Raw genomic sequence first — 24,732 nt, 5'->3', positions numbered from 1 at the left:
TCCAGAGCATTTCAGTAGCTGATAAAGAAAGAATGTGTAAGGCAACACACACAAAACAAGTACATTCTTGCTGTTACATCCAGAAGGAATCTGAAGGAGAAAGGAATTTCTGTTTCCCACTTTAGGACCTCAGACTGAATCTGTTTTAGACATAGCGGGAGTCAGCGGATCCTCACCCAGCTGCAGTTCAGACAGACATACCTGTTGATGTGGTCAGCGCTGGCCAGGGGTGTTTGGTGATGCTGATATCTGTGCAGGAGGAGAAAGGTCCATGTCTTTAAGGCCCTGCTGCATCCCATCTTACTGTATGGTTGTGAAGTCTGGATGATGTCTGCTGTCTGATGTCTTTAGCACCAGGTCTGTTTGGGTACCACTGGAATGACTTTGTGTTAAACTAGTGGTTGGAAAAGGGACATGCTCACATTTCACCTGGCCAAGAACACGCCCATGTTTCACCTGGCCAAGAACACGCCCATGTTTCACCTGGCCAAGAACACGCCCATGTTTCACCTGGCCAAGAACACGCCCATGTTTCACCTTGCCAAGAACACCCATATTTCACATGGTCAAGAACACGCTCATGTTTCACCTGGTCAAGAACACGCCCATGTTTCACCTGGCCAAGAACACGCCCATGTTTCACATGGTCAAGAACACGCCCACGTTTCAACTGGCCAAGAACACGCCCACGTTTCAACTGGCCAAGGACGCGCCCACGTTTCAACTGGCCAAGGACGCGCCCACGTTTCAACTGGCCAAGGACGCGCCCACGTTTCACCTGTCCAAGGACACGCCCACGTTTCACCTGGCCAAGAACACGCCTATGTTTCACCTGTCCAAGAACACGCCTATGTTTCACCTGGCCAAGCACCAGAACAAATTAGCAAACTGGACCTGACCTATATTCATTAAAACAGAGATTTTCACCAAATTTAAAATCTATTTTTTACTGAAAGCCGACCGGCACAAATCACCAAGAATAGCTCAATCATGTGACCCTGTTTCTGAAAACATGGATATGTAAAAAGTAGATGTGGTAGAAGTCAAAGTCCTTGCAGAGGAGAAAAACCTTTTTCTTTCAACACGCAAATTGCCATTTCTAGCCAGTCACAGTCTGTGGTCACCCCACTGAGTTTTGAGGCAGTGTTGGCTCTTTTTGTCTTTCAGATTGATTTTTAGGAAATGTTTCTGTTTGCCATCATGTTGAGTTGTCATCCTGGACCCAAGGTGGTTCCATGGTGTCATGGATGCAGCAAAGTGCAGCACCAGCACATGTTCTTCAGCACTTTCTCCAAATATAAACAAATCATACGACTGGTTAATAAAAGCTTTCATCACATTCATTCATTTATTTTCTGAAGCTTATCCAGGTTTCGACGGCAGCAAAGCAGCGCGTCCCATACGTCCCTATTCAGAACCATCCTCATACATCTGGAGTTATATGAGGAATAACATCCTGTGTACCACATCAACATGTAGATTCATACCGGATCTGCTGCAGTGACCACAAGGAAAATGAGGAATGCCAAAAGAAATTATAATTTAATGTTCATTTTTTGGAAAGAACAGGAGCAAAAAAAAATGAAATATTCTAATGGTCATTTTCTCTTTTTTCTCCACAGATCTAAAGTTTTAAGAAGAAACAGATTGGACTTAAAAAAAAACACATTGTGGATTCTATCTGCTGTTTTCATCCAAGTACGTTTCTGGACTTTGGACTTTGCTTATCGTTGTTTTTTTCTTCAACGTGTCACAATTTACTGGGTTAACTTTGATTCGGTGGATATTTTGTGGTTGCCGTCGGGTCCAGGTTGGGTGATTTCTGATTGTTGGACTGGTGCAGTTTTTGGCTGAATGCCCCAGAATTACCCACAGGGCGCAGTTCCTGCCCCGACCTGCAGGGTGACAGCCACAGAGGAGCGCGGCTGGGCGGTTGAGAGGCGCTGCGTCGGCATGAGCGACTTCTGGCACAAGATGGGCTGCTGCGTGGCAGCCAAACCACCACCGGGAGAAACATCCTCCTGTCCTTAATTTTAAAAAATGCCTCCATTTCCTTTACAAAACTGTCCTGTTTGTCATAAATGTTTCATCAATTTTCTGCACTACTTTAAAAAATGGTAAAATGACTCCAGGCCCCAAAGTTTAGTGAAAAGATAGAAAAGTTTATTTTAAAGTCATGAAACTTGAAATGTGGATTTTTAACAGATAGTACTGGATTCTCTGCACCATTGTGCCACTGTGCCGCACAACCAGGACAGCAGAAAAATAAATGTGACACCCAGCTGAAATACAACATCAAGTGTTGAAACTGCATGACTCCATAAAGTCCTTGGCTGCTGAAGGAGACGTTATTAGCAAGAACATGCACAGGAAACAAGTGGCAGAACTTCCTCATCCTGCTTTACCTGTGACCTTTGACCTCCAGCAGTCTGACACTTATCTTTTATTGAATTTTCACCTTTTTTTCGGGGGGTTGGGGGGGGGGTGCAGCATGACCAGTTGCTGGTATTACGAATTTAATGACAACAAAAATACTCGCTAAGACAAAAATAGCAACAGAAATATGTGTTGATTAACAACCCAAATCCGACTCCATCCATGGGGCAAAAAGAACATGAGTCTATGTAGCAATGGAAACCAAACCATGGGGGGGATGTTTTAGTATTTAATCCACATTTGAAAAAGGATAGACACAATATAACACAACACAAAATTACACAGGGTTTAGGTCACACTATTTATGCTGCATTCACATATTGGTTGTAAACGGCAGACAGTACACAGGGTGTTATTTTAATCTTTAAAAGGAGGAAAGACGGGCAGTGAGAGCTGGATTATTGAAGTACAGAGTCATCTGGTCTTCATCAGGTACACATTAATAATTTTTGTGGTATTACAGAGAAGAACAATAGCAATCAGAGATTTCGGACATCCACCAATCCAGATCTGGATCACCTCCAAAATGCTGTTGAGTCTTCCATGCCCTAATATCTATCTGTGGTGCAAATCTGGTGAGAATCCATGATGACGTATTCTGTCAAAGCCTATATAAAGAGAAATCTTGATCCAGAATCTGGATCTGGATCTGGATTACCTCCAAAATTTATTGGAGTCTTCCATGGCCTAATATGTGTCTGTGTTGAAAATTTCGGCAAAATCGTGCAGTAGTTTTTACGTAATCCTGCTAACAGTTATCCTTCAAAGCCTATATAAAGTGAAAATTGATCCAGAATCCAGATCTGGTGTAACAGTTTATCTTCCCCCCCCGGATATCTCGACCCAGGGGGGAAGATATCCTAGGAGGGGGAGGTTGTCCTAGGATATCTTACCCCCTACCCTGGATATCTTACCCCCCCCACCACCAATATCTTGCCAAAACAAGGTTTGCAAGATACGTTTGTCAGTATGTATGTTTTTTTTTTGGGGGGGGGGGGGGGGGTAATCATTGTAATCATTGCATTTTTCACCTTTAACTCGCTGTTCAGCACAGTTTACATCACAGACTCTTCCAGCTTCACAGATAGCAGCCCTGGCAAGGTACCTTTCAGTACACAAAAGAATCAAGCTCAAAGGTCAAGGTCACACGAAGGTCAAACACTAAATTCAACTAAACAGCTTTCCTGGTCGCAATTTTTAAAATTTTGCCTCCAAATTTGGCATGCACATAGTGATAGGCCTTGCTTATAAGCTATTACCTGCGATAAGTGACTGACCTTGACCTTCAGTGTTTCACTTGAGGTCAAATGTCACCTAAATTCAGTCAAACTTCAGATTGTAGCCCTAGTGGCTAAAAATGATTTATTGATAGCTTTATGATATCTTTAATTCTTTCCCCTGCCGAGCTCCTCGTCCAGTGAGAACCACACTGTTTCAAATAATCATATTTGTCAATTTTATTCTACATTCATATTATTCTGTTGATTCCTATCTGCCACTCTTTATATTTCTGACCTAGTTTGTACAAAAGAGTTTTGAGAGAGGTGGCAGACATTATAGGCCCCTCATTTTGATTATATTTCTTAAACATATGTTTCTTTGCATACTATTGAGTGTGTGTGTGTGTGTGTGTGCACTATATTTATTAACTTGTTTAGATATATGTATTATGTTTTAACTGTTTGTTTTAGTGTACAGCACATTGGGTCAACTTTGGCCGTAGTAAAGTACTTTATAAATAAAGACGGTATGCTACTGTGTGTTCTATACATATACTGTGGATATTTTATGCAAAACTAAATTGGAGTATTTTCATCACATCACATATTTCAGGTTGTCAATCAGGTCCATATATCTGTAGAGAATTTTGGAAGGGGGATTTAAAGATATTTCAGAATAGGAAATATTACTATTGTAGATAGTTATAGATACATACAGAAAGAATACCAATATCATTTACTGTCAATCAGACTGCTTCATCTGGGACCATAAAACATCCATGAAATATAGAGTTTAAAGGTTGCTCTATCCTGATTGGGCCTTATCAAGGTTTGGGTTAATCAGTGCTGCCCTGTAGGAATGTTGCCTGTCAGGGGTGGGGGGAAGATATCCAGGGTGAGGGGGGAAGATATACTGTTACACCGGATCCAGAATCACCTCCAAAATTCAATGGATTCTTCCATGGCCAAATATGTGTCTGTGGTGATTTCATCAAAATCCATGCAGTAGTTTTGACATAATCCTGCTAACAGAGAGACAAAGGTGGACAGTGACATGTAATGCATTTTTTTTAAATCTCCCCCGAACGGTCAGTTAAAGGAGAAAGGATTGGTGTTTCAATTTGTATTTCATTTGTGAACAGGGATGTTACTATTCCTGGTTTGCACTTACATGCTCAACCATTGCAATTTCCACCCACGTGTGGCAGTGGTTAGAATGGTCATTCAAAATAAATTTTTGCACAAAAACACTTTCTCATCAAGATGAACGATTTTGTCAGGAAGCACTTTAAGAAAGTCACATTTTTATTTTTGGCATACTGTAGTGGACCACTCTTAGAGCAGCCAGCTTTAGGATCCAAACTTTGTCCATTTATGGATGATGGAGATCACTGTGCTCATTGGGACCATCAAAGCAGCAGAAATGTTTCTGTACCCTTCCCCAGATTTCTGCCTTGAGACAATCCTGTCTCTGAGGTCTACAGTCAATTGCTTTGACTTCATGCTTGGTTTGTGCTCTGACATGCACTGTCAACTGTGGGATGTTATATGTAGACAGGTGTGTCCCTTTTCAGATCATGTCAAATCAACTGAATTTACCCCAAGTGGACTCCAGTTAAGCTGTAGAAACATCTCAGGATGATCAGTGTAAACATGATGCACCTGACTCAATTTTGAGCTTCATGGGAAAGGAGAAGATGAAGTAGAGCCTTTACTTCGATTGCACATAATAGATACAGTGAAATTTGTCCTCTGAATTTAACCCATTCTAATACAGTTAGACACAATCCAACACTAGGGGTAGTGGGCTGCCACAGTCTGGCACCTGGGGACCAACTCCAGATGTAGAGACGCTGCCTTGGTCAAGGGCAGAGAAGGATCAGACCCTAATAAGCATGTTTTAATTGTGGGAGGAAACCAGAAGTGCCCGGAGGAAACCCATGCAGACACGGGGAGAACATGCAAACACCACACAGAAAGGGCAGGAAGCGATCCCACAACTTTCTTGCTTTGAGGCACCAGTGCTAACCACTAAGCCACGATGCAGCCAGGCTGTGAATACTTATGTACCTGTGATTTCTTAGTTTTTTATTTTTAATAAATTGCGAAAACCTCTAAAAAAAAAACTTTTTTCACAATTGTCATTATGGGGTACTGTGTGTAGAATTTTGAGGAAAAATTAATTTTCATTCATTTCAGAAATACGCTATAACATAAAATGTGGAAAAGTGAAGCGCTGTGAATACTTTCTGGATGCAGATGGAAGTAATACACATCTTAAGCCTGTTGTTTGCTGCCTAGAGAGCCTGTATATATCTGCAAATTATTAATTATTTAGTGGGAACTCTGCTTTGTCACTTTTTGAACTGCTCCGCCTACACCAGCAATACTTTCTGACCAAGCTTCCCTACAGGTTCCCACAGGGTTCGGTTAACCCACACATCCCAAGCAGGTGAAGGCCTCTACCTCATAAAGGTGTGCCACAGCCCGTACTTTGGAAAATATAGGTGACAGCTTTTACCACGGTAAATATAGGCAACAGCTTCTAACCCAGTAAAGACAGGCAATTGCCTGTATCACGGTAAAGATGGCAATTGCCTGTATCACGGTAAAGATGGCAATTGCCTGTATCACGGTAAAGATGGCAATTGCCTCTACCTCGGTAATTACAGGTAATAGCCTCTACCTCAGTAAATGTAGGTGACAGCCTCTACCTCAGTAATACATGCAAACAGCTTCTGTCTTGGTGAATACAGGTAAAGATGGGCTATGACCTTTACCTCAGTAAAGCTAGGCAATGACCTACACCTTATTAAGGTGGGCAACAGCCTCTACCTCATTAAAGACAGGCGGTGGTGGCCTCTACCTCAGTAAAGACAGTTGACAGCCTCTACCTCTCTAATTATAGATAACAGCCTCTGCCTTGGTAAATACAGGTGACATCCTTTAACTCATTAAAGGACATGCGTCAGCCTCTACCCCAGTAAAGACGGGCATCAGCCTCTACCTCAGTTAATTACAGGTAATAGCCTCTACATTCGGTAAAATATAGGTGACAGACTCTACCACATTAAAGATGGACAATAGCCTCTACCTCAGTAAATATACACGACAGCTTCTGTCTTGGTAAATACAGGTAAAGATAAGTGACAGCCCTCTACTTCAGTAAAGCCGGGTGATGGTCTCTACCTCAGTAAAGCCGAGTGACGGCCGCTACCTCAGTAAAGCCGGGTGACGGCCTCTACCTCAGTAAAGCTAGGTGACACCTTTTACTTTGTTAAAGAGGCCATCGTCCACTACCTCAGTAAAGACGGACGACAACCTCTACTCAGTAAAGATGGGTGGGCCTCTACCTCAGTAAAGACCGGTGACTTCCTCTCCTGTCTTGGAAAACCCATTTGGACATCGCACACAGTGCAGCTGTGGTGTTAGGTGGTGATGATGGTTTGCTGTATGAAGATGTAAACCAAGCGACTGTGGACTAGTATGACGGGAAAAGCTGCTCTGTATGGCGTCTCTCTGGAGAGTCCGCCCTCCTTCCTTTGAGTCTATTTTGGGGTTGTCTGTTTGTTCCGTGTACAATGTAACAATACACAGTAGGGCGGATACAAGATCTGACCTCCAGCTCACTTTACAAAGTTTAAAGTTTTTTGTGTTTGTTTGTTTTTGTTTTTTTAATGTGTGAGAATCATATCAGGACAACTCAGCAACATGAGTTTTTCAGCTTAAAAAAGAAGTGTGTATCACTTTGTTGGTGATGTGACGTTCCCCTTATCATCTTACTGCTATTTGTGCCTGCTAACCTTGCAGTTCGCTTCTTGTTGTGGTTCTCCTCTTGGTGCAGTTCTCCTTTTGGTGTGATCCATTTGTGCAGCTGTGAAAACACTTGAGTGCTGAATAAATGAACCAAACTGACCTTTACGAGAAATTCTGAAACAGGTTTTCAGAATTAATTAACGAAACTTGGACTAGAGACAAATGTTCTCGCCAATCATCGGACCTCTTCATTTGGGTCAGGCTGCATACAGGAGTCTAAAGTCCAGGGTGGAGGCAAGCAATGAGTTTGAGACTTAGAGACATAATCATTATAATCAAACATCATTATAAACATTAAGCAGAGGTCGGGTTGTGACTGTAGAAGTCATTCATTGGCAGCAGAGGTCAAGGTTAAAGGTCAGCCATGAGAAAAATGTACCCAGAGGGATTTGGTCAGCTTATTTGGTTCTGCTTTGATAATTATTAATTTTGAATAATCACTAATTGGAAAATGAAATTTTTAAGCATATATTAATTGTTTGGCTCGTCTTAGTAGTGATCACTGGTGTTTGTAATTTCTATGAAATGTTTGGGTCAAGATTTTGGGAGATTTTTTTTGAGAGAAGGGTAATATTCCCAGAAACAGACTTTGAGTTTAAACTTATAAATTTACGAGAAAAGAAATCTCAGAAAATAGTGCCGGTGTGGCTGAACATTAATGTGCAGGTGGAAAATATGGGCGGCTCCTTAAAAAACACTTTAAAATGACTTAGAAATGATCAGAATAGTTGTGCTAATTCTGTGAACAAATTACAGTTCCACCTCTGCTTTTATTCTGACAGTCCAGCTTTGAACACAATGTCCTCATGACATCACAGCACTGTTGTTTGTCAGAACATGTCTGTTGCCAGGAGATTTTTTTTTTTATTTTCAGGTGTTTGTTCAGTGGGAGGAGTCTTAGTTGTCAATCTAAAGAGGTTCCTGGAATATCAGGATCCACTTTGATAAATAATAACTTCTCAGAAGAGCAAATTAGAGCAACTGTGGTTCAAGGTGCACATATCGCCAACTACTTTCTTACAACCATTTACAATAATAATCAAGTAACGAGAAGGGCATCCACAGAACCCATACTTTGGCCAACAGAAAAATAATAACCTGCTGTCTTTATTTCTCTATCAACCAGATGAGGTCAGCATCCTGACTCCTTTCCCATCACGTTTGAACACAAGAGGGGTGGAGATTATAGGCCCTTCTGATGTCATAAGGAAAGAATGTGTGCAAAGAGATCATAGGAAATCTCACCTCAGTGAAAATTAAAACATTTCAAGGCAGTTGCAGCTCATCCTGGAGAATGGACCATCTCACCACAAGACGGACTCAAAATTCAGACTGACTGACTAACAGGGTTAAATTTAGGGTGATTCATAACCCTTCCCTTCTGTGGAGGCACTCACGGACCATGTATCTCTGCCCAAGATCAAGAAGATCTAACTGCGTAAGAGTTGCTCCACTCCAGGCCGGATACACGTGACCTGGACACACCTGAGGAAAACCACCACACAGAGAAAAAAAACACTTGAATGTGGAAATAGCTATGTCAGTGCCAGATCTCCAGTGTTTATTGGTTTCAGTAATTATTTGGATGAGGCTTAGGATGAAGGTCAGACTCGGGGTGAAGTTAATGTCTTTCCACAGACACTGGGCCAGACACTTCTCCAACTAAAAACAGGAAGTAGTTCTCAGGCTACATTGTCAACTCTTCCAGTTATGCTGCCCTCTAGAGGCTGTCCAGCATTCAGAAATCAGGTTCAGCGAGGAAGGCAGACATCAAGTGATCAGACACGGACAGATGGTTTATTAGTCAAAGTTTGTTGGGGATCTCAGTTGATTTTCTTTGATTATTTCTGCATCCTGACATCACAAAGACCTGAATGTAGTTGTCATCCTCTGTTAGCTGAGGTATGAGCCACTTCAAATTCAAGAATTCAGAAAATGTTTCATGGTAAACATGTGTTCACATCTATAGATCCACCAACGTGACGCAGGTCATGTGATGTAATAAACCACAGCTGGTTCCTGACTTCTGTGGTGGCTCTGATCCAAATGGCTCTGACTCCGAGCTGCAAACCAGGATGGGAGGTTTTAATGAGAATGTGTGACAGTATCAGATCGGTTGAAAGGACTAGCTGTTCTATATCCCTCTTTTTCCGCTTCTGAAACCTAGTTACTTAAGGGATGGCTGTATAAGGCTTTACCAGCGGGACACGTTGTCAGTTGTGTACCTCAGCATCATTGGGTGTTTTGGCCAATTATCATAAGACACCCTCTGCTGAGACAGGCCCACCACAGGTTCATCAAGCCTGGGTGTGTGTCCTGTGGTTAGCTGTTAGCCTTTGCAGCCCAGATGGTGTTCCTTTTAGCCACAGCCAATGGCTTGTCCTCTCAGCGGTATCTGCTCTTTAATGGCCTGTATAGGAGCCGGCCCCTGACTCCAATCTCCCTGAGGAACTTTGATGTTGTGCTGGCCACGAAGCCCCTGCACCCCACCTCTACTGGGCACATCTTTATCCTCCAACCTCGGCTGCTAAGTCAGAGTATCGCAGCATCTTCCGCTTGTAAGCTTCCTCGATGGCATCCTCCCAGGAAACTGTTAGTTCGATGATGTAGGCAAGCCAGCAGGGCTCAGACCAGAGTACAAGGTCTGGTCGCAAGGTGATTGTAGTGATCTCAGTGGGGAAAATAAGCATCTGATCCAGATCGACTCACATCTGCCAGTCTCTGGTTGCCTGTATTGGACCGAGGTCAGGTGTTGAGGGGCCAGCAACTTATCAGGACTCAATACAAAGCTTTGAGCCATTGGGCACTGTGACTCAGCGCTAAGGCTTCCTGTAATGCAGTCGGGAGTCAGTTGTGATTACATGTGTGGGAGTTTATCGGCGTGTTGCCAGTAGATTTGTGTCTCGGAGTATGTGGACATGCAGAGACACATCGGACGAGAAAAAGCATCACGTCAAAACACACACACGTTAAACTCTACACCTGTGAGGACCCAAGTCTGGGCTCAGAACCAGGTTAGAACCTGGCCAGAGACCCCAGAACCAGGTCAGAAGGAGACAAAGAGTGAGTCTGGGCGAGAGGACACCGGTCTGTCACAGTGCCACAGACACATTCACACCTACAGTCAGTTTAATGTTTCCCGTTCACATAACCTGCATGTGCTTGAAAGTGAGAAGAAGTTGGCGTACCACACGACGAACTCCACACGTAAAGAATCAGATGAGAAGTAAACCCATGACCTTTAACCATTAAGCCCCCGTTCCGCCCATGTTCCAGCAGAGAATAAATTTAAAAAATTATAATTTGTCTTGATGAGTCAGACAGAACATCTGACCTTAGACCTCTCTTTACAGAAGAAGAAGAGGAGGAAGATTGACCGCAGTATGATTGGAGAACCGACAAACTTTATCCACCTCACTCACATTGGCTCAGGAGAGATGGCCGACAGCCTGCAGCCGGTAAGATGCCGCTGTCTGCCTGTTTGTTCACTCGCCTGCCAATCGGTCCTTAAATCTGTACATCCGTCCCTCTGTCTGCTGTCTGTCTGTACGTCTGGACATCTGGCTGTCTTTCTATCCGCCCGTTTGTCATACACCTACCTGTCTGTCTGTCCATGTATTTGTTTTTCATCTATGAGCGACTGCATTAGGTGGAACAGCGCTGACTCAGGGTGGAGATGGACATCACATGGTGTTGAAACACTGACAGACCAGGCGTCAGTCCAGCCTGGACAGAGAACAGGGATGTTCTGTGTCAGAGTGCCTTACATGAAGTGTCCCATGCCGCTGTGTTTTTCCTGTTTCTATTTTAGCATCTCTCTGTAATGTCACTTTAGAGCACAGCTGGACTCAAGCTGCTATGAAGACCAAGACAGTCAAGTTCTCCTTGCAGACGATGGCCTCAGTAGTAGGTTTTACTGATTAGCTCCTCCCCTCACCTTAAAGTCAATCCTCTGTGAACCACCTCCTGATCCGTTTTTGCCCTGCGTGCCGACCTCTCCTCTGGTTGTAGCGGCAGTCTCAGTTCTGCAGGAGTGCTGTGGATTGGGTCATTGTGCGATTCTATAAGAAGCGCAGAAGTGGTTCCGTTTTATTTCTGAGGAGCATGATGTCTGCACCCTCATTTGATTTTTGAGCTGGTGCTCGTCCTGCACAAACCCCGTTTGTGGACCATCAGAAGACCTCAATGCAGTTGAGCATCCTGCCTACAACAGAGCAGTTTGATTTCAGTGTCTTCCTCAAGGTCACTTCAAACAGAGAGAAGTGATCAGGATCTAATCCCTAAACCCTCAGCTAAATATTTTACAGTTAACACAAATGTTCAGTCTGGACACAGAAGTCATTGTGTACACGAGCAGTGGATTGGTCCTTATCAGCGTTCTGAAATCCAAAATAACAGATCAGAACCTTTCAGGGTGGAACATTTTCCTTTTTTTGGGGGGGGGGGGGGGGGGGGGGGTTGACTTGTATTCTTTCTAGTACTGGAGAGGACCTGGAGCTCCAGAGGTGTGAGGAACATCTGTGATGACACACCATCTGTAGTCTAATGACATTTGATCTGCTTACAGAGGAATCAAAGCACTGTGTTTCTCCAGCTCTGCAACTCGTCCCACTGCAGTTATGATGAAGATGGATCAGTCCTCACTGATGCCTCTGCTGTATTGTCACGTTGGCCGGCTACTTTGAGCATTTGCATCATGTTGATCATCCTGTGGAATGTTACATATCACCAGTGCCAGAGTTCTTGTAACTGATTCTCCAATCAACTCTGAACCATCAAATTTGGTGAGATCACAAATGCTGTGAAACAGCTGAGGGCGAAGAGAGCTCCAATGAGCTGAGCATCTCCAGGCAGATGTAGATGCTGTTGTCCTGGAATTGCAAACGGTCACTGTTTCAGTCTGTGAGACGGGTCCGTACAGGCTGTAAGAAAGAACTTGTCACAATCTGGAAAAGACCTATAGGGGTATCACACTGGTCTCTGTGCCAGGAAAGGTGCTTACAACGATTGTACTTATTGACAGTGGTGGGCACAGATAACCAAAAATTAACTTTGATAACAGATAATCAGACAACTGAAAAGTTATCTTTGATAAAGATAAAACGATAGACCACCCAAAAATGTATCAGAAGTTACAGATAACCAGTGTTGTGAAAAGTAACTTTGACAAGTTACTTTTTTAGTTGCTTTATACAGTTGCTTAATGCAGTTACTTCATTAGCCGCATTATGCAATTACTTTATTAGAATCTGCCGAAAACTTGCAACTAATAAGTAATGTAACTAATAAGGTAACGAGTAATGTAACTTGGTTACTCGTAAGATTGAGCAATCAGCAAAGTAACTCATCAGCAAAGTAACTAATAGTTACTTTTCTGAGTACTAAATCTTAAAAATAACCAAATTAGATTATGAGTAACTTTATTAATTACATTCAGCAGCTGCTGACAAGGTGTCCGCAGCTGCTAATGAACTAACTGTATGAAGTAACTGTAAAATATAACTGTATAAATTAACTATTGAAGTAACTTTCCAAAGTTACTTTCCCCAACATTGCAGATAACCGATAAATTCCAGTATCATCTCTGGTACATTTGCAACTACTAATAAACTGAATTTGAGTTTTAACACCATGATCGCTTCTAGTAACATCAAAAATGACAACAGACCCAAACAATGAGCCTGCACTTCTGTCTTTGAACATCCTGACCCCTGCTGGAAGCTCTTGTTTACTACACAGGTTCCAGCACAAACACACCATGAGAGCAGCCATAAAGCCAACTCTCTACCAATTGCAACACTCCTGTCAGGCGGAGGTCTTGGAAAATAAAGTCATGCTGACTTATGGTTTGGTGTGAATACTGATAGAATAACTCCATTAATGTCAATTCTGTCATTTGTACAAAGTTAAAATATAACATATATCTTTTAATGTTGAATAATGCACTAATTCTGAGGTTTTGTAACAAACACAGACAGATCGCAAAGGATTCTGGGTAAAAGTGCCTCTGCTAAACACTGATTGGTTCAGTCATTCATTATGTAAACCAACACATTAATGTGACGTGTGTCGTGTGTTGGTGTTTACAGATAAATGTGCTTTTGTAAAATATTCCATTTTTTTATTTGTAAAAACAGGCATTTTTACGGAGCCCTGGAAGTGTCATCGCAAAATGTTTTGCATCTGTGCGCATGTTTTATTATATTGTACAACGTGCACTCAATATTGTATTGACACATAAATGTTGGCTTTACACTGTGGGAGTTTTTGCCCTTTTTCAGATGATTTTTCATTCGTGCGAGAATTTTTTGGACCGAGTTTCAGGTTAATCACGCATCCTGCATCATGTAGTGTACATAGAGTAACAAGCTGCGTTTAACTTCTCACGACCACCTCCTGATCGCCGATTGTATGGTCGAATGAAAATCAAACCTGTTTGATATTATTCTGGTCGGCTGTAGTGAGGGTATCCTGCTGCTGAAGAGCTATAAGCATCCAACCACTCGCACTGTGCATGTGCAAACACCGCAGAGCTGTCTTGTAATGTTTTTTTGTTGTTGTTTTTGTTTTGTTTATAAACTTTGATGTCTCCCATCAAGAGTTTTTGTAAATTAAGTTTGGGAAAAAAAAGCTTACATTTTGCTTCTGGAAACACGAGTTCGACGTGGTTTTTGAACGTACAATGTGTGTGAGAACAAAAATCGGGCGCTCTGAACTTTTCCACTGTGCGGTTCTGTGGTACAGTTTTGAACTGAAAGCGAGTACAGTGATTAAAATATCATTCAGTGTCTGCCCAGCTTCAAGACGAATACTGCCATGAACTGCCATGAACACTACTGGCCAGTAGATGGCAGTAGAGGCCTTGAAAACCTGCCAAAACAAAATTCCGGATAATCCGTGTCTGCTACATTTAAGATGCGTGGAATTTAACAAACGCAAATACAATAACGACGTCTATAAACCCAGAGAATATATTCACGAGAGTTTTAGGCACTAGAGCAGAGGTCTCAAACCAATTCCAGAAAGGGCCGAGAGGGTGCAGGTTTTCTGTGCAACCACCCACTCCAGCAGGTGATTTCACTGATTAACTGATTCCACCCTCTCGGCCCTTTCTGGAACCAGTTTGAGACCTCTGCACTAGAGTTTAATGCTGTTGTCCATGGAGCCTGAACAGAGTGTCTGAAATGCATTTGTCCTGTCGTAAACGTACTGAGATTACCCTATCCTACCCATAATGCACTGCTGGGCATAGCATGTGCTCACTAAAACCTTAAAAATTAGTACATTACTTTAAAATTAAATCATATATCTTATATTTTCACTTTATAAAACTTCAGACATGACAGTAATTTTAAATAACTTGTCCAAAATTAGTTTGGTTAAAATTTGAACCATAAGTTAAAATTGTATGCCTCTGGATGACTTGGGTGATATTGCCAGTGTATCAGTATGGTGTTAAAGGAAATGATTTTTCTTTTTTTTTTGTGACCAGTTCTCTTTTGCCTGCAGATAGAGCAGTTTCTCCTGGAAGCATCTCTCTTCTGTTTGCAGAGGGTAGAACTATACAGTAGTGTTCAGAATAATAGTAGTGCTATGTAACTAAAAAGATTAATCCAGGTTTTGAGTATATTTCTTATTGTTACATGGGAAACAAGGTATCAGTAGATTCTCACAAATCCAACAAGACCAAGCATTCATGATATGCACACTCTTAAGGCTATGAAATTGGGCTATTAGTAAAAAAAAGTAGAAAAGGGGGTGTTCACAATAATAATAGTGGGGCATTCAGTCAGTGAGTTTGTCAATTTTGTGGAACAAACAGGTGTGAATCAGGTGTCCCCAATGTAAGGATGAAGCCAGCACCTGTTGAACATGCTTTTCTCCTTGAAAGCCTGAGGAAAATGGGACGGTCAAGACAGTGTTCAGAAGAACAGCGTAGTTTGATTAAAAAGTTGATTGGAGAGGGGGAAAATTATACGCAGGTGCAAAACATTATAGGCTGTTCATCTACAATGATCTCCGATGCTTTAAAATGGACAAAAAAAAAAAAAAAAAAAAACAGACGCGTGGAAGAAAATGGAAAACAACCATCAAAATGGATAGAAGAATAACCAGAATGGCAAAGGCTCACCCATTGATCAGCTCCAGGATGATCAAAGACAGTCTGGAGTTACCTGTAAGTGCTGTGACAGTTAGAAGACACCTGTGTGAAGCTAATTTATTTGCAAGAATCCCCCGCAAAGTCCCTCTGTTAAATAACAGACGTGCAGAAGAGGTTACAATTTGCCAAAGAACACATCAACTGGCCTAAAGAGAAATGGAGGAATATTTTGTGGACTGATGAGAGTAAAATTGTTCTTTTTGGGTCCAAGGGCCACAGACAGTTTGTGAGACGACCCCCAAACTCTGAATTCAAGCCACAGTTCACAGTGAAGACAGTGAAGCATGGTGGTGCAAGCATCATGATATGGGCATGTTTCTCCTACTATGGTGTTGGGCCTATATATCGCATCCAGGTATCATGGATCAGTTTGGATATGTCAGAATACTTGAAGAGGTCATGTTGCCTTATGCTGAAGAGGACATGCCCTTGAAATGGGTGTTTCAACAAGACAATGATCCCAAGCACACTAGTAAACGAGCAAAATCTTGGTTCCAAACCAACAAAATTAGTGCTTCGCAGATGTGAAGAAATCATGAAAAACTGTGGTTATACAACTAAATACTAGTTTAGTGATTCACAGGATTGCTAAAAAAGCAGTTTGAACATAATAGTTTTGAGTTTGTAGCGTCAACAGCAGATGCTACTATTATTGTGAACACCCCCTTTTCTACTTTTTTTACTAATAGCCCAATTTCATAGCTTTAAGAGTGTGCATATCATGAATGCTTGGTCTTGTTGGATTTGTGAGAATCTACTGGTACCTTGTTTCCCATGTAACAATAAGAAATATACTCAAAACCTGGATTAATCTTTTAGTCACATAGCACTACTATTATTCTGAACACTACTGTACATCTGTTATGAAACTTTTAAGAGGTAGATGCTCAACTGATTTTAAATTTTAAAAATGTTTGCCGCTGTTCAGCTTTGCTTACTACGTTATCGGTCTAAAATTTATCGGACAAAAATTTATCGGAAGATAATTAGTCCGATAATGGTTTTTAAAGTTATCTAAAAAGATAATCCAATAATGAAAACACTATCTTCGATAATTATCTGTTATTGGATTATCGGAACTGTGCCCACCACTGCTTATTGGGATTCAGTTCCAGATACTTGGCGTAATCAGAATAGTTACACCCAAGAAGTTGACCTTTAACTGCATCCTGGTTCCATGAGGACTCAGTGATATCAGAAGTGCTTCTTTGCAGCCTGTGTTCATTGTCACAAAGTATTTGATTCAGTTGATCAAACTGCTCTCTGCATCATCCTAACTCCTGAGATCCCCAAGAGGTTCCTGTACATGGATACTGTGAGTGCTGAACAGAGCAGGGGCAGAGTCTCTGACTTGATCCCAGTAAATTCTGGAGTTCATCAGGGATGTGTTCTGGCTCCGACACTTCAGTGGACTGGGTGTTGGGTCGGGTTGTGGGGTTCAGTCGTGTTTTCATTGAGTGTGAAAGATCTTTGTATTTATGTCTGTGTGTGCAGTCCGGGTCAGTCCAGGAGCAGATGAGGTCCAAAGGACTGAACATGAACGGGAGGAACAGCCTGTTATAGCCGGTAAACACACAGCTGTTTGAGCCACAGAATTTGACGTCCTTATTCTGTGCGAATTTGTCAAGTTTGCAGCGTTTTAAAATTTTGACCTCAGTGATCTTTTTTTTTTTTTATTTTATTTTACAGGACCTTCTGAAACCAAAGACCAGCTGACTGACCTCACAAGCCCAACCCTCGACCTTCATCCACTGGCGTAAACCTCAGCTCCACCCTCCTCCTGCCCAACAGAAGTGTCCTTGAACAAGGCACTGCAGGTGGTAACACTCTTACCTGCAGGATAATGAGAAAATGTTTCCATGTTTCCTCTTCCTGTCAACTCAAAGCAAGTTACAGAAAGAAAAGGAAGAATTCTGGATTTTTCTCATCTCACAGACACAGATGAAGGACTCGAGAACAACATCATTACTAGAAGACAGACATGAGCAGGCCTTCCCTTTTTTCTGTCTTTTTGGAACATGACAGTAAAATCATGGAGACCTTATTTTTGGTGCAAAGATAAATGATAAATCACTTTACCTGCAATGACTGCTGAGAAATCAATGATTTAGTGATAGCAGCGTGTGAATGCCGTACTATCACGAGATGGGACATTCTGAGCTTGTCATGTGACCCTCAGTCTCAAAACACGTCATGTGACCTGGAAAGGCCAGAATAACATTTAAACACGCATCTGTAGATTTGTTGGAATTCCACGGACAACATGTTGCTCAGTATTAAAGGGATAGCAAATCACTGGACTCCATTTCCCAAAATGCCTTTGTGTTCTTTGCAAAACATCTGTAAATTAAACAGGAAACACGATCAGTTTCATCTCAATTAACACAAGACTAAGTTTCCCAACATTCAGTGGGACATTTAATCTCCAGCCAAGATCCTTCATTCCACTGTAAATATCATCTGATGTGGACTTTTAACTTTAGACTTCATTTCCCATAGTCCATCTGTTCACTGGTCACTTGCCTCAAAGAGAACATCACTGGACTTCAACTCCCATCATTCTTCACTCTGCCATGCCCCCCTGTTGGTGGTGAATGATTAATGACTTTTTTCAAAGAGAGGAAAGTCCCTGAATCCTGTTACACTGGAGATAGATGGATGTGCATATGTTTTCCCATAATACTATGCTCTCTATATTCACCAGTTTAAATACAGAGGTTTCCTCTGTGAAATCACCGAAACACTCCTCAGAATTTTTCTGTTTTATAAAAACACGTGACTTTGATGCATTTCTCGATTTGTGTTTTGAGCCCCAAATGTACAGCAGGTTTTTTTTGTTGTTGTTTTTTGTTTTACTTTAAATCCTACAAACACCCCCCCCCCCCCCCAAAAAAAAAAAAAAAAATCAATTAAAATTGTTTCCTTTGTTAGAACATAAAACTTTGATGTCACGTGATGTTTGAGTTTGCTGGGGTGGTCATTTGGTGGAAGCACCTCAATTACCACCAAACACTTTATGTTCCAGGGAACAATAGTGCCACCTACAGATCTAGATCAGACCGCACACAGTGCAGGAGCGTCTCCACAGACAGACCTCACCAAAGCTGACATGCCTCACCTAAATTTATCTTTAATGATTAACCTTAACTTAGCCATAACTGGTGCGTTAGGTCTCATCTCTAGGTGCTCATACAGTGTGAAAGCTGTTCCAAATCTACATGCTGGTCCTGTGTGGTGACCCAGAGCCAAACCGGAGGACAGATCCAGAGTGTTTGGTGGCTCCTGAAAAACATTTTACTGTGTCCACCTATGGAGGTGGAACCCTTGGGGTCAGGGGTGTGGCTCAGGGTTCTTACACGGAGACATCTTTTCCAGCAGCTTCCAAGTAAAAGTGTGTCCAGACCCTTGAGTGTAGTTGCTTTGGATTCCAGAAATCCAGACTCAAACCAGCAGCCGAACTTTGTCTGCTGGATCCGAGGCCTCAGATTCAGGTTCTTCTGAAGCTCTTGGCAGAATCAGCTGCTTCCTTCCAATTCTTGGACTCTGATGATCCGATCGGACACATCTAAAGACAGCTGGTTCTAAAAATCGTCTTTTAGTTGTGTTGTATTAAAGTGGGCGTGAACTTAATGAATCCTTTATTTTCAGCTTTAAATGTTAGAATTTGTTTGAAATTGTGTTTTATTTTTGTATAAATGAAGTGCTGATTTTAAATCTTAATAAATTTTTGGGCAATCTCCTGGTTAGCATCAAGGTTTGTGGGTTTGTTTCCACTGAGGGCATTCTCTGTGTCAAACATACAAAGGTGAACAATTCTAATTGTACCTGGACTAGGGATGGGTATTGATAAGATTTTATCGATATCGATGCCATTATCGATTCTGCTTATCGATCCGATTCCTTATCGATACCTCTTGTGAATTTTGTACTAAAAGTAGGGATGAAAGTGGTGAAAAACAAAAAAAAGCTGAAACCCAAAATTACCCCCCAACACCACCTGCATGAAAATGTTTCAATTCTAGAAGCTCTGAAATGCAATCTGGGACTATTCCAGATGATAAACTGGAGTGAGTGCAGCATCCATTTATGACTGAATGATCAGGAGTTATGGGGTAAACACAGCAAAAATGGTGACAAAGGTCAGCTTCAGTTTGTACAGGGGTCAAAAGTTAAAGTTGCTCCAATTTTGGTAAAAAAAAAAAAAAAAAATGCAAATTATTAGTTGAGTTAACAGGATTTTAAAAAGGAATAGTTTGCACCATGTATCATGCTTAGTTATCATGTTACGTACGGGGTAACATGTCACATGTCATAGAATCCAATGGACGTTGACCTTGTTTGACCTTTACTTTGGAGACCAAACATTCAACACAATCAAAACTATTCCATTTATTAATCCTATTAGCTCAACCAATAATTTGCATCACTTTTTCCAAAACTGAAGGAACTTTAACTTTTGACCCCTGTACAAACTGAAACTGACCTTTGTCACCATTTTTGCTGTTTTTACCCCATAACTCCTGATCATTCAGTCATAGATAGTCCAAACTATACCTTTTTGGAATCTTTATGATCAGACAAATAATGTGTAGTTTTCAAAATGATTTGAGCATTTTTAATTTAGACCCCTGTGTAATTCTTCACTTGACCCCCTACCTGGCCACCTATTGAAAATTCAAGTGGCCAGTAGGTTTTTCAAAAGAGTAATGTCTAAGGAGTATTTGTGCCAACTTTGGTGCTTGTATCACCATTTGCACGATTGTTTCTGTTATCTGTTGCACTAATTACAGCACATTTTGCAGCAAAAGCCAGTTTCCCAGATGCAATCGTAGCTGTTGCTAGGTTGCATTTTGCTATAAAGGCACCACCACATGATGAATTTGTTTCTGTTAATAGGAAACATTTTCATTCCATCAGTGTTCATATCATATGTGGAGGCTGCATGCTGCACGATGGGGGGAGCTTAGTTTAAATAGTTGATTTGTGTAATTGTTCCAAATGAAAACCAGCACAGGCACATTTGGGCATGTGCGCATTCAAATATGTTTTTATTATTATTATTAATGTCTTTTTAAATTTTTGCTTGATGGTGAGCTGCAGAGCTTCTTAAGAGGCTTCCTGTGTTCCGTAATTGTCAATACGTCGGTATGCGCGCGCTGTTCTGCGTGTTGGCCTCACACACTCATGCTCCGTAGCTCCCACATACATTTTTCCAGTTTCATGATTAAGCCGTTTAACAGCATACCGAATAAACTGTCCCTGTATGTCTCCACGTAATGTCCAGTTATCTAGAGTATAATTTCTTTTCTGTGTTCATGTTGTCTGATGTGACATCATGGGGAATCCCTCCTCAAAGGGCCTATTTACATGAAATTGCATATTTAAATGGGGCGTGGCCAGGGAGGACTTTGGTTCCAGGCTCAATTCCATGTTCAGTGGGATGTACAAATGGAATGTACTTGAATTCATGCCTATGCACACTTTCATACATCTGAATATATTTGTGCTTACGCCACATTCAGGGTAAACGCCAACTTTTAGTAGAAAGTCCATCCAAGTCTTTGTACATGAGGCCGCTGGTGGAGTAGGTGGTTAAAAAGAAAAACTGCACGCTCCTGGTCCTTTCTGGAATCAGTTTGAAACATCTGAGTTAGAAAAAGTAAGTTCTATGCAGGTCCTGAGTCTGCTGCATGTCCCCGATAATGTGAAACGGATCAGAATCTATGACTTCCACTGGACTATTTACCTGCTTCCAGTTGCGTGCAGACAGTGCAGATGAAGTGTCTGGTCCAAAGACCAAGGTCTACATGTTGGGAGCCCAACTCCTTTACACACTCCGGGTTTAAGTAACATAAAATCAGGAACGTTTCTTCATGAGCATCAAAACCTGCATGCTAGGTTCAAGTCCCAGCAGGAGTCTGTCGTAGGTTTATAGTCACCGAATTCAAAACCACATGAGGCTGCTGGGTGGTGAATGCCCCACAGCCTACAATCATTAAAAACAGTAGAGCACTTTCTGCTCAACTGCACGATGCTGGTCAGCTTCTTATTTGATTGCAAACAGCTGTGCACAAACCAGAGACCTGTAATCATGGTGGTTAGCATGCCCGCGTTGCTACAGCGACTGGAGCTAGATACATAAGCAGCATGAGGTGAAAAATTAAAGATTAAACTCAGTGTTCAGCACAATTTCTTAGAGACTCACATTTGGCAAGAACCTGATCCTGGAAAATCAGCTTGTTCACAATGGATAATTGCCTGCCCATCAAACAAATAAACAAGCACAACAAAACAAAACGAAACAAAAAAAAAACCTGCCTGTTAGCCTAGCTTAGTAAAAACAGTTTAAAATGAGAAAACTATTAGCCTAACTTAGCGCAAATGCTGTAAACGGGTGCAAATGTTAGCCTAGTTTAGCACAAACCATTTGAAACATCTTAGCCTAGCTTAACGCAAATACTGTTAACAGGGGAACCTAGTAGCCTAGTTTAGCACAATTACTTTAAAATTAGAAACCTGTGAGCCTTGCTTTGCAAAAATACTATAAACAATGGGAAACTGTTAGCAAAGCTTAGCACAAATTGTTTAAAATGGGGAAAAACTGTAAGACTTATCACTGAAGCCTTAACATCACAAAAACATCTTAACATCATTCTACATGTACACGGTTTCATATCTTTAACAGCAATCTTTATTTCAAATTCTTGCAGGAAAATACTTTTCTTCATGTGTTAGCTGGTTGACGCCAACTTCAGTGACGTCAGACCTACAGCATCAATTAATTTGTTAGTTTTGCAGAGTTCCTCCTCCAAGGCAATTTTGCAAGGAGCAGTGTTCAAAGTTTTGATGCAAAGCTAGCTAAGTAAGCTTAAGATTGGAAGTAGTAAGTAAACTGCTAGCCTAGCTTAGCACATACACAGGAAGTAAAGAGGACAAGTATAAATGCTCCCACGATGAGGGAATAAAAGGAAAAACTTTTAGTCTAGCTTAACACAAATAGTTTAATATTTGGAAACGGAGGGCAACTTGTTAGCTTAGCTTTGCACAAACAGTTTAAAATGGGGGGTGGGGGGGGGCTGTCAGCATCACTAACAGACTGTCTGGCATAGCACAATGATTGGAAACGGGTCAAATGCTATTAATCTAACTTTGCACAATTTTTAGAAGCCTCATGGAGGATAAATTGTTGGCCTAGCTTAGCAGAAATCGCTTAAAATGGGAAAAGTGTTAGCATTAGTTATGCAGTTATTGGAAAAAGCACAAACTGTTGCCTAGTTTAGAATAGGAATAAATGTTAGCCTAGCTTAGCATAAATAGTTTACAATAGGGGGGCGGGGAATCCATTGACATCACTTTGCATAAAAAAAATTAAACACCCTAGAAACTGACTGCTAACCTAGGTCAGGACAAACAGATTAGAATGGGAAGAAATTACACTCGCTTAGCACAATTATTGAAAACAGAGGACAGTTTACTACAAATGGTTTAATACTGGGATAAGGTGACTGTTAGCATAATATAGCGCAAACACTGTAAATTGTGCAGTAACTGTTTGCCTAGCAGGGACAACTAGTTTAAAAAATGTCCTCACTTTAAAAGATTAAAATTATTGGTCTGTTTTCCTTAATATTTAGGTTTATTATTCCACACTTCAGGGACTGCACAGTTTATCATTAACAGTTTTCGAGTTAATAAAGCACTTAAAGCCTTAAGTATGATTAAATGCTTTGTTTCAAAATTAAGTACACCACTCCTTGAGTGGTGGTGTCATGGCCCTTAGGAGCCGTGGTGGGCGTCCTTTATTTTTATTTCTGAAAGGTGGCAACCCTAGTCCAGAATATGTTAGAACCTTAAACCTCAATAGTTTTTAGAGGAAGAACTTAACCCTTTTATTTCCTGTTAATTACATAATTTTTTTATGTTAAGTTACTGTTTTAATACATTTTTTAAGTTCTTGCTATCATATACACATTATTACTACATGGCTGCGCTGCTTCATGCGCTCTGATTGGCTGATTACCTTTCAGATATTTGGCTGATTACCTTTCAGATATTTTTCCATGACAATCGATCTGCAATGTGTATTTAAAATAAGGAAGCTAAAGACACGATTAGAAAACCCAAGTCGGATATGAACGTACCCCATATATATATATATATATGAGGTCTGTTAGAAAACTATCCGACCTTTTTATTTTTTTAAAAAACTATATGGATTTGAATCATGTGCGCTTGCATCAGCCAAGCTTGAACCTTCGTGCGCATGCGTGAGTTTTTTCACGCCCGTCAGTTCCATCATTTGCCTGTGGGCAGGCTTTGAGTGAGCACTGGTCCACCCCCCTCGTCGGATTTTCATTGTCAGGGAAATGGCCGAGCGATTGGAGCAGCACTGAATCAAATTTTTCCAGAAACTGTGAGAGACAGCCAGGTGGAAACCATTCAGAAGATTCAGACGGCTTTCGGTGGCTTTTCAGTCAAGTGAGTATCCGAGAAATTGTGTAACAGCTGGGCATGTCACAACTTGTCCTGTGAGACTTCCAACACGGATGTGCTTTTTGTTGTGCGCCATTGTGGCTCCATCCCGACGCGCGAATTCCTCCGCACGTCTTTCATTACAAAGTCTCCTGTAACAGTGGAATGTGCCGCAAAAGTGCTGATGTCCACCTCTTCTTTATTTCTCTGGTAGTCAGACGACGGTCCCATGATCTGGTCGTTTCAGCCTGTCGATGGCCGCTCGGAGCGCGGCGCGCCCTCCGTCGCTGTGGGCCGTATTTAATCTGGTTGTAATGCTCCTTAATCTGTGTGACGCACAGAGTATCCTCACCGAAAGCCGTCTGAATCTTCCAAATGGTTTCCACCTGGCTCTCTCTCACAGTTTCTGGAAAAATTTGATTCAGCGCTGCTCCAATCGCTCAGCCATTTTCCTGACAATGAAAATCCAATGAGGGGGTGGACCAGTGCTCACTCAAAGCCTGCCCACAGGCAAATGATGCAACCGACAGGCGTGAAAAAACTCACGCATGCGCAGGAAGGTTCAAGCTTGGATGATGCAAGCGCACGATTCAAATCCATATAGTTTTTTAAAAAAATAAAAAAGGT

The 24,732-nt window shown here is 41.5% G+C and overlaps 1 protein-coding gene across 1 annotated transcript; it reads left to right on the top strand.

Annotated features, from left to right (window-relative positions):
* The first annotated feature begins 1,622 nt into the window (after positions 1 to 1,622).
* On the top strand, positions 1,623 to 18,418 carry LOC117501826 (CDC42 small effector protein 1-like). Its single transcript, XM_034160787.1, has 4 exons — positions 1,623 to 2,007; positions 10,826 to 10,930; positions 17,128 to 17,199; positions 17,341 to 18,418. The coding sequence occupies exons 1-3, from the start codon at positions 1,855 to 1,857 to the stop codon at positions 17,194 to 17,196; spliced, it is 327 nt and encodes a 108-aa protein (XP_034016678.1). The 5' UTR covers positions 1,623 to 1,854; the 3' UTR covers positions 17,197 to 17,199; positions 17,341 to 18,418.
* The last annotated feature ends 6,314 nt before the right edge of the window (positions 18,419 to 24,732 follow it).

The sequence above is a fragment of the Thalassophryne amazonica genome, chromosome 20 (genome assembly GCF_902500255.1).
Source record: "Thalassophryne amazonica chromosome 20, fThaAma1.1, whole genome shotgun sequence".
In the NCBI taxonomy this organism is placed as follows: domain Eukaryota; kingdom Metazoa; phylum Chordata; class Actinopteri; order Batrachoidiformes; family Batrachoididae; genus Thalassophryne; species Thalassophryne amazonica.
This window is presented reverse-complemented; position numbering and strand designations above follow the sequence as displayed.